Source organism: Anarrhichthys ocellatus, unplaced genomic scaffold (genome assembly GCF_004355925.1).
Source record: "Anarrhichthys ocellatus isolate YVR2014 unplaced genomic scaffold, GSC_Weel_1.0 scaffold40, whole genome shotgun sequence".
Taxonomy (NCBI): Eukaryota; Metazoa; Chordata; class Actinopteri; order Perciformes; family Anarhichadidae; genus Anarrhichthys; species Anarrhichthys ocellatus.
Genome location: NW_022280070.1, coordinates 155,753 through 166,917, shown reverse-complemented (window position 1 = coordinate 166,917; position 11,165 = coordinate 155,753). Strand labels below are relative to the sequence as shown.

The window sequence follows — 11,165 nt, the reverse complement described above, 5'->3', positions numbered from 1 at the left end:
TGTTCCGCCCATCGGTCGGTGACGTTTAGAAAGTAAAAGTATTTTTTATTTTGTTGGCAAGTTGGCAGCAGGGGGCGTCCTCCACTGCAGAGACAATATTAACTGAATCCTCCCTGATCCTCTTTTATTCATATGTTTTGGTCTTTTTTTATTTACAAACAAACAAATGAATATGGTGCTCATCAGAACAGGAGGGAGTCACACTAACTTTCCACACACATCCAATTTGTATGCTTTAATCTCACTCACTTTCATCCTGTGCATTCTTTATCAGTAGGGCCCCTACTACATTCTGAGGGCCCCCAGATGATAGGGGACAAGAGAAAAATAACATGTTTATTGTGTAAAACTTTTCTCTGTGTTGTCGCATCCCTCTTGTGAAATACTGCTTGTGATATCTTTGCAAAAACCTGCAAAATGAAATGATCTGATAAGTGAAATAGACTTCAGTATGAGACACTCATTTATTGTTTATTTGTCATCCCCCCCCCCCCCACCCTCAGTCAGGCTGTGGCTCGTATCCTTCCAAGTCGTTGTAAATGACATCTGCGTGTTGTTGTTGCTGACAGGCCTCCACCACCTGCAGGACGAATGCGAGGCGTCGGTCCAAAGCAGAGAGGTGAGGTTCGGAGAGGAGCGGGGCGACGGCTGCCAGAGGATCCTGGAGCAGCGACTCCCGCATGACATCACTCAGACGGAAGCCAGGGAGGGACAAGAGGCGCAAGCGGAGTAAGGTGGAGCGACGGATCCTACAAATGTGGGTGGAGAGCAAGACCAACATAAATATAGACAACTGCAGTGGCCATAGCATTGAGTGTTCCTTTTAATTTGTCTATGTGTCTATATGTACTCAGTCAAATCATGTCTGTACTACACTTTCCAACTTTATCAGCTCTTGAATGAGGCCTACTCAAGTGTCTTACAATTTATTTCCCCCATCCTTAGTTTTAAGTGTGATGAGACATGTTTTTGTTTAGTTTTACCTGCAACACTGTTGCAAAGGAACAAGAATAGACGGCTCGTCCCGAGAGTGACGCCCAAACCTGGAAAACATATTTATTTCATTTAAAAAAAAGGTATTAATATAGTGTCACTTTAATTATTTGGCTGTCAGATATGCGTTATATTATACGCATGTTGTTTCCACTATAACATCATCAACAGCCTGAGCTGAGGTGAGTCAGTAGCAGATGTTCATACTCACGCCCGTCCGTTATCCAGGTGCAGCAGAAAAGTCTCGTTGCCAAATTTCTCAAACGTCTCATAGTGATGTCTGTCCATGTTACCTTTGAATGAAAGACATTCACCTTCATTTAGGCTTTTTTGGCTACATTTTTGTAGAGTTAATAACGTCATATGAAAATTCATGACAACAGCCTGAGTCCAATTACCTGGGCGATAATATTCTTGTTGACTAATTTATTTTCCCTTTTTTTCACCCCACATTTACCCCTCTGTTAAAGGAGGACAAAGCGGTTAGTGCCTGTGAGCCCGTGTATGTTGCAAACCGACCGACTACCGGGTCAAGTTGAAAACGGAGAGACTGACCCATGAGGAAGTCCAGCACAGCCATGTCTATGAAATCCACCAGTCTGGTGCCGTGGTTGTAAGGAGGCCTCTGTTTCACTGCGTCACAGTAGGCCGGGTCCTTCTCCCACCTGAGAACAGCAGGGCAGGTTAGAAGAAGACAATGGATACTGATGGGAAACACATTTTAAGTTTAAACTTTTTACCATTTAAAGGACTTTTTGACTTTTTAAAATCTGCTTAGCCATGGTGGCTAATGCCGCCCATGCTAACTATCCAAACTTCCACTTTATGGAGTTTATTTAACCTTTGTGAGACCGGACTCAAGTTAATCTTAGTTAGGATGAACACAATAACACTATGACAGTTGACAAATCAATTAAATCAAATCAGTGTGAGCACCTCGGACAGATGCTGCAACCGCCGACAACATTTGTTTGACCCATAATGTAAATTTGGCACAGTGAAGTTTTTATATCACTATTACTTTGTTGTGGTCGAGGGCCTCAAAACCATAGTGTCACATGAGCTCCAGGAACAAATGAGTTCACATTGTTATTATAATGTGCAGATGGGCCTCCAACAGCATTCCACTGCACAGGAGTGTGTAACAAACTACTGGCCTCTTACTGTTTGTAATAATTATGTGCATAATCAGTAATATTGCTGACATCTATATTAATTACGCTGACGGTGTGTAAACCACAATTTTAATGTTGCACTTCTTCCTTTGGAGCACCGGGGGGCAGTGAAGACTCACGATTCAACATCATCTCAACTGTCAAATCCAACAGCAACAAAGTAGAAACATTACAATTTATAACATTCATAACAAGATATTAAGACGGAGGTGTTTCCAATGTTCTGCCCACAACCAAATGTATAAAAGTAAACAGGTGGATAAAGAGCTTTTTTTCTGTTCAAATCAATCTTTTATAATACACGTCCTGTGAACATTATGACACAGTGATGACCTGATAACTTCAGATAAAAGTATCAAATGTTAGTGGACCCACTGTGCTAGCTTGATGCGGCTGTAGGAGCGTCTCCACGGTGACCTCCAGGACCTGCGGGGAGCTAGGGCGAGGTCAGGCAGCATGGCAGCCAGGGAGACCTCCAGCTCATGCGGACGACCGCACACCGGGTGCTCCGATGAGCAGTAGTACTCACACTGGCCGTAGAAACACACGTTCCCCGCTGGAGGGACGAGAGCCAGAGTTTAGTGGTCTTCACATGCTGGATATCTTGTATCATGGGGCCTCAGAGATTCATCACAAACTGTTGATCTCTCACTCACCGCTGTGTTTTATACTCAAAAGTGAATTAGCCTGCTGTATGGCACTGGTATGTTCTTCTTAACAAAGCTATTCTTGGTAAAATTCCTACCTATATGTATTCTCTTTCAAATTTGAATTTTTAGGAAATTACAACCTTCATTCGCAGGACGTTTTGTTTCCAAACTCAGAACTGAATTGGTAAAGAAAGCTTTTAGATGTTCTGCACCATCATGGAGCAACCTTCAGACTGACCTATAGTAACCCTGAATGTACCCTGAGTGTAAAGCTGCGGTGAAATCTGTGAGTCCAGGATGTCTGGGTGCAAAATGTGTCATCTGATCAATTTTAACCCTCTCAAACCTGCGTGTTCTTGTGTTGATTGTTCAAACTGCTGCTCTTTTGGCCAATAAGTCTCCGTTGTAAAATAGATCTTTGATCTCAATGGGACCTGGTTAAAAGCTAAATACATGATAATAATAAAACGCTCACACGTACCAGGGGAAGTGAAGAAGGTCCTAGAAATCTTTTTGTCAGTGGTAATCTCTCTGACGTCTGAGGTGACATTGATGAGTCGGCCAACTACTGGAGGGATCCTGTTGAAGCCCAACAATCTGAAAAAGAAACAAAAAAGATACACAAGCTAGAATTTGTGCCTTACGGTTGTTTTGCCTCCGCCAACCATTCAAGTTTCTTCCAAAATGTCTTCACTTCATCATATTTATGCTATTAGTGTTCAAGTGTCATACTTAGCATATCAATTCTTGAGATATGACCTTTAACCTCCAAAATCTGATCCCTTCATCCTTCAGTAAAGCCCTGTTATGCTGTTCAATGCTACAAGCTGAAAGCAGCTTCATGAAGATGTAATTCCAGTGATGGGTCGAGTGGTTATATAGGCTCTGTACCTGTCGAGGTGAAAGGCAGCGATCTCTGCGTTGTGTCTTTCAAAGTCGGAGAAGTAGAAGAGGTTTATGTCCGTCTCTGCGTCTCTGGATTGTCTGTGAGACAAAAAGAAGCAGGATTTCACGAGGCCGTATGCGGACGAGACGTGTAACAGTGGGGTGATGCTCTGCTGTGTTGTTTTATGTGACCTCGAGTTGTGATTCTGCAGGCAGCATAACTGAACCGGAGCAACACAAACACACTGTCAGTCGTTGATGTTTTTCAGTTAGTCAGCATCAGGACCGCGGCCTCTTACCTCATGGGTTTCAGCAGAACTTGTCCGTAGTTTGGGAACGATATGAGCAGTTTGAGCTGGGTGCCTCCTGTCTTCTGAACTGAAAGATATGCATGAAGTGCATATTAATAGTAGAACCATCACACACTGGAACATTAGATGATAGATTGCTGCACATTGGGTCACATGAGGACTGCACTGCACGCTCAATGCAGTGCAGTACACCTGTTTCTCCACATGGTGGCCTTAAAACAACAACTGCCACCAGTCCCTCCATTAGGTACAATACTGCAGTAAGACCTAGATACAATTTTCAGCGAAATTGATCAAATCAGTTGTATGCCCCCATAATGCATCATTGATGTAAAAAACTATGAATTGTCATCTGGATGGTCTCTTTGGTGAATGTTTACCAACACATAAACGAGGACGTCAGTGGATCATCAACTAGTTTTCAAATGATTTCAACTCTTTTTTGGCAACTAAATGGAAATTTCAAAATTAAATTGGACACCGAGGTCTTTCATCCCCCCAAAAAAGAGCATGAGCCACCTCACCCTCACGTCACACAACCGGGCGGTGAAATGAATGTTACGGCCCAAGACATTGAGAAGAAGAGACTGCGTTGGTTGTTGGCACGCTTTGCTTGTAGGAGCAAGTCCAGTAAATTATTCAAAAGATAGAAATCCTGAGATAGAACTGAAATCCTCTCCTATTGAATCACAATACCTGTTTATAAGTCTGATGAAAGGGAATTCATCTGAACTCCAATGTTTAGAAGGTATGTACACTGTGGCGAGAGTTAAACATTAGAGATGATGCAGTCCAAACAAATCAGCCTGTAGCTGAGATTAGTGTTTAATCTGCAGCGTGTGGCACAGATCTCAATGCATTATTTATTGTGCGGCGTGCTGAAGACGGGAACAGGGTGTCTGAGAGGAGTACACACAAAATGAGTGTGTGTTGATGCAAGGAAAGTCCTGTGCCTGCGTTTGTTTGTTTGTGTGTGTGGTACTCGGGTCAGTGTGTTTGCGTGTGTGTGAGTGTTGAGATAATCTAAATTTGTGGGAGGATTATATATATACAAAAAATAGATGATCTGTTTTTTATGAATCACTTTTTTTCTTAGCCCTCACTTTGTAGTATGTATGTTGTTGTTTTAAGTTATATAAAAATCCTGGTTTAGTCCAGTATAACATACTGCAATCCACCACACCGACAGCACAAACTCGGCCTCAACAAATATTTACCGTTGCAAGCTTTTTCTTCACACAATACATGCCTCCTCTATGTTTGCTTTTCCACCTTCTTCAAATGGATTTGTGGGTCATCAAACAGCGCGCTGAACCCTCCTGGGTTCAGTCGTTCATTCTGTGTAAATGTGCCGGAAAAGTATTTTGGAAAAAAGCACCAATGTGAGCACCTAAAGATCTGTCATCTCACATTGTGTAACTTTGTTTTGAATGAGTGTTTCTAAAAATGTAATCTCCACTGTTCTAAATATGAACTTTGGCACAGTTTGCCGGAGAACTTTGGTGAATACTGTGCTGCCTCGGGCTTTCACACAGTAGATTGTTTGCATGAAGGGATTCGAGTCAAAAGGAGAAAACAGCGTTCTTGTGACTTTGTAATTTTGTCAAGAGGAATGTGAATGATGGCACTGAAATGAAACCGTAGCACTTGAAGGACAATTCCCAGTTTGAAGATTAGTTTCTAAGTCAAAGGTTGATGTATTGAGTAATGTTGAGCTTCAGAGTGAAGTGCTGTGTTTTATCTGTGCAGCCTTGAACCTGACTAGACAACATAACACGTAAAACTATGATAAACATGAGACGTAAAAATTAAAAAAGCAACAGTTTGTGAAATTTAACTGGCATGCATATTCAAATCTAGCAAACTAGACACCACTTCAAACTAATATCTGGTCTCTCAGTAAACACCTTCATCCCCTAAATATGGTGCAGAATACAGATCCAGATCTTTAATATGTTAACGCCTAAATCAAATGCTTTCATGTGAGTGGGTTTTACAGGTTGTGGTTAGAATCATGTCTTCAGTATGTTGTGTGCCAGTGAGAAGAAATTGTGTGTGGCTGACACTTCAGGGACTATTTCTAGGAAGAGACAGATGAAAGGGAGAGTATTGAAATCCCTGGTGATCCTTAACCTTCTTCCCTGTGCACCCTCCTCTAACGCACCCTCCTCTAACGCTCCCTCCTCTAACGCTCCCTCCTCTAACGCTCCCTCCTCTAACGCTCCCTCCTCTAACGCACCCTCCTCTAACGCTCCTTCCTCTAACGCTCCCTCCTCTAACGCTCCCTCCTCTAATGCTCCCTCCTCTAACGTGTCTCCTTTGTTTCTGGTGGCTTCCCCAGGCTCTGTCTTTCCTTCTCTCTGTCCCCTAACCTGTTATCTCCCACCGCCTCCCATTTGCTCACCAGCACCGAGGACACGTTGCGTTGCCAAATAGTGAGTCAGCTGGGCCAGATTGGGATCCTTCCTGTCGTACAGCTCCCGGCGAGAGATGCCCAGGTGGAACCGTAGCCAGGGAGGGTGGGTCTCCACATCCCTCGTCCAAGAGACTTTGTCGTAGCCTTCCTCCTCGCTGTCACTCTGCCTTCAGGAGAGGAAGAGGTGGTGATAAATAACTAAAGACTTAAATAAATAAAGAACTGGTCAATGAAAGGCTCAGTCGAGCTGAAGTCCAGAGAGTTTGTTTCAGGTTGACTTTGAGATATGAAATAAGCTGCACGGGTGAAATAAGAGATGTCAAAATGAATATCCCCAGTTATCTTTTTCATGAAACTATAGGACCACAATATTTTATTGTACCTCATCCTCCTCATCCGTGTGAAGTACATTCAGAACTAATGTTAATAATCTAGAGGACATAGATCTAGTTTCCCTTACCACTGACTGTCATCATCGATGGCGTCTTCCCTCTCTTCTTCCTCACTTCCTCTATCCCTCGCATGTTCATTTGTCTTCACCCTCAGCAGCCAATCATCGTCTTGCAGCTCCGGATGCGGCAGGTTGTACAGCGGGTGCTTGAACAGCTCCTCCAGCTTAGGACGACCCTTGACCTTTTGACTTTTTCCAGCTCCAATCATTTCCTTTTCCCTCTCAGTGGGATCGCTGAATGAGTGGTTCTTTTTATGGTGGAAGGTGTTGGCATTCAGTTTGTGATGCTCTTCACTCTGGGGGATCGTTGGCAGTTTTTGTGAGGAGGAGGAGGCAGCTGAAGAAGAGGAGGAGGAGTGGGAGATGGACTGACTGTGCTGAGTATCTGTTCTAGTTGGAATGGAGGAAGAGGAGGAGGTGGGAAGGACACAGGCTGTCTGGAGGACAGAGAGACAAAAAAATGCCAGAAGGAGGTGGAGAGCAAGGGACAGGCATGCCAGACCCAGATAGATGGAGCGAGTGGATGGACCCAGGTTCTGTTTTATCATGCTGGAGAAAAGAGAGGCAACAACAGAGAGATATTTAAAACCCAAACAGACCATGAAGCCCTGCCAACCCTTCAATCGTGATCATGATGAAACATTTTCTGGTCATTGCATTCCACTCACACAGACATACAGGAGTGGACAGAATAATAAAATTACCACTTTGAAGTAACTAAATTGCTCTCAAAGGCAGCAGTTTAAAAGTAAATTCCAATTGATGATTTGCCACCTTTAAAAAGAAGTTTCAGACACATTTGGTAAGCGGAACAGAGCCATGCTAGCAGCACTGTGAGACTGAACTTGAGCTTACTGCTTCAGCATGCTAACGTGCTAACATGTTTAGCATGTATAATGTTAGCACACTCAGTGAGGCCCTGATCAGACAGAGCAGGTTATAGCAGCTTTTTGTTTTGCTGAGTGCCTCACGTTTTACATGAGTGTTGAAAAGTTCCTGGTTTCTGTTGAGCTAACACCTGTTGCCAAGAAACATTTTTTTGTAAAAGACGCAGCAAGCTGAAAAAAACCGCTCTGTTTGATCAGGTGCCTCGTGTTTTCCACCTGCAAAATGCTCATTGCCTGAACAGGGCCTTAGCATGCTAACATTTATTTCATACAAATAACAGCTGAGGCTGTTGGGAATGTCGCAAGTTTTCAGGTATTCGGTCATAAACAAATGACTTCATAATGACGCTACATGAAAGTTAAAGGATCACCAAACTTTTTTACATCCATTCAAGAGGGCACTCTTAATGCCAGCAAGTTACCACATGTCATGACAAACCATCGAATACATCTCGATGTGCACATCACGCTGGCGTCAGATGAAAAGTTGAAGTCAGTCATATTCATCCTCTGGGGACCATGAATGTCGGTGAGATATATTCACGTCAATCCAATAGTTGTTGAGCTATTTCAGTGTGGACCAAAGTGGTGGTTAGACCGACCAACCAACCAACAGACAGACACTGATCTTTGCTGCTAGCATGGCAAAAACTTGAAACGCAGCTCCCACGCTGCCACAATTACATCCCACTTTTAAAGAAATTCAGCAGCACTTAAACACCTGCTATGCCCCCTCAGTTTAAACATAGGCTAATGGAGACGTCATGGGACGTTTAGGAACACAAGTGTCAAGTTCAATTCTGCATCCTTTATTCCTCAGTAAACTGGAGGTAGACTATTTCTAGGGGTAACTCCACAAGAATGGATCCCCGTAATGAATCTATAACTGCAGCTGTTAGTAGTTGCCCTTCACTTTATCATCTTTACTTTACACATACATCATATTATGTGTTAGTGGGCTGTTATTCTCTGCTAAACTCTCCCCACCCTGTACCAAAGGCAAACACACACACACACACGCACTCAGGAGCAAACATTTAGAGGATTTAACTCTCCACTGATTTATTTACATGGTCAGACAGACACATTCACACATCACACTGCACAGATTAAGCAAAGAAAGAAGAAAAAAAATCCTCATCAAATCCTCTAAAGAAAGAAAAGATCATTAAGAAAATCAATACATTAGTGAACAACTCACTGGTCCGTGTGGACCATCAGGCTGGAGGAATTACTTACATCTCTCTCATTCAACGCCTTTTCTTCTTCTCCCCCTCTCTATTCTGCTCCTCTCTCCTCTGTTAATGAGTTAGATATTCAGAGTTTGGTGACATTTCTACCCCCTTTTTTTGTCCTGATCTTTCCCAGGAAGAGCTTTATTGTGCAGCCACTGCAATCCAAACAGCAGTAGGAGGACTGGCATGTTGCGGTTGCAGTGACCTGTGTCGACGTGACCCACAGTTAAGAGGAAGGGAATCACAATACAGTGCCAAACAGTCTGCCTGGATCAATGCAGGGTGGGTGATCATGGCGGTGCTACACAGCAGTGTGCAAAGGGCTGACACAGTATCATTGACTCATAAGAGTAATCTCAGCACAGGTGTAGGGTCAATGTAGTAAAAAGCCCTGGGAAAAAAAGTGCTGACAAATAACTTTAAATTTCACCTTTAACGTCCTATTTTTAAAGCAACAGTTTGATATTTTGGGAAATATTCTTAGCAAGCCAAGAGTTAGACGATGTTTGACATGAAGGTATACTGTTAGCAACTGGTTAGCTTAGCTTAGAATAAAGACAGCATGCCAGGCTCTTTCCAAAGCAAACACAATTCACCTAACAGCACTTTTGTAGATTGGCTGCAAATTCACCACCGCAGGCAGTCACATCAAAATATAATCAAACACTAAAACAATTGATTCAACAAATTTCATGGAGCTAAACACTGCTTGTATCTGGTTTCACTTGGTTACAAACTGCTACAATTATGTCACAAATAAAGGAGCTAATTTAGTGCGAGACCCCCACTGACTCTCTTACATCCCTGCACAACTCCTCACTTCAAATATACACATTACACTTTCATAACTGACTCATTTTAACATGTTAACTTCATTGACAGAGTTTATTCTATTGTAAATTTTCATATTTTTATTTTTAAAATATGTCTTAAACTATTGTTTATTGTTATGCACCAATCATCAAGCCAAATTCCTTGTAAGGGCAAATGTACTTGATTGATTCAGATTCTTAATCTAGTGTGAGCACAAGGTTAGCACAAAGGCCTAAATACCATGAAGGCTAGTGGTTTCCCTCTGGTTTTTATTCGTTATGCTAAGCTAAGCTAACTTGTTAGTTCTCATAGTAGCTTCATGTTTACAGTACAGACATGAGTGTGGTGTCAATCTTCTGATGTAAATCCCAGTAAGAGAGCAAATAAGTATTTCCCAAAATGTCAAACGATTCCTTTCTTGTCCCCATTTTGTTCTCCTTCAGTCTCGTGTTGTGTAGCCTCCTTCTCTGATCTCAGGTAAATGATTTCTACCTCTGGTATTGACTTTTGAAAAGGACTCTCTCTGTGGTTTGTGTTCATTTTGTAAATTCATTAATTCTTTGATAGTCTCAACGACTCTACTCAATGAAAATGTAGCTGATGTCAAAAGCAGTGAGCTGGATCGCATTAAAGTTCACACAGAGAAACATGCAGAGTAATGAATTCATATTCTAAAAGAGCACAGATTAAATCAAATATTCATCTCTTTGAGACAACCTGTCCCCTCTTCTTTTCTCCCTCGCCTCTTTTATCATAAATCATCCGTTATACCTCCTGCTATGACTTTAAATCCTTCTCTCTGACATTCAGTGCTGTCTGTCCTCTGAGGGTTGTTTGGCATACTGCTAATTAACCAACTATATGTTCCTGTTAATTAGCTAGCTTCGCTTCAAGAGAGAATGCATTATGTATGCTGCAGCAGGTCCCAGTAGAGCAGGCTGATGTTTTTCAAAACTGGGGCAATATGCTGTGGTATTGTATGCAGCCTCAGAAAGAGTTTCATTACATGTAAACAACTGTTGAATGTCACAAGTGAGGTAATAAAATACAGCAAATTTGGATAAATCTAAATGCATGACATCAGCAATTTATCTTAATTATTCATCATGATTGATATTACCCTTGCAATTATAAATCGGAATAGTGTAACTGGGACGATATAGTTTAGGGTTATGATTCATTAAACTCAGGGTCTGATATGTCACTGTGGTGTCATTGTTCAATACAGTAAATCAATGTATTTGGATGTTGTATTGAGCTTTGCATATTGTGTGTACTGTATGTTGTATAATATCGTATGATATTAGGCAGTGATGTACAATAGTACAAGACTACAGCCATGCTTGGTG

At 42.1% G+C, this 11,165-nt stretch overlaps 1 protein-coding gene across 1 annotated transcript; it reads right to left on the bottom strand.

Moving 5' to 3' along the window:
• Positions 1 to 499: 499 nt before the first annotated feature.
• Positions 500 to 7,429, bottom strand: LOC116394501 (extracellular serine/threonine protein kinase FAM20C-like). The gene is made up of 10 exons (XM_031867627.1): positions 6,891 to 7,429; positions 6,419 to 6,597; positions 4,003 to 4,081; positions 3,710 to 3,802; positions 3,300 to 3,415; positions 2,544 to 2,724; positions 1,549 to 1,658; positions 1,205 to 1,286; positions 984 to 1,043; positions 500 to 749 (listed from the first exon to the last, which is right to left on the bottom strand). The coding sequence occupies exons 1-10, from the start codon at positions 7,427 to 7,429 to the stop codon at positions 500 to 502; spliced, it is 1,689 nt and encodes a 562-aa protein (XP_031723487.1).
• Between the last annotated feature and the right edge of the window lie 3,736 nt (positions 7,430 to 11,165).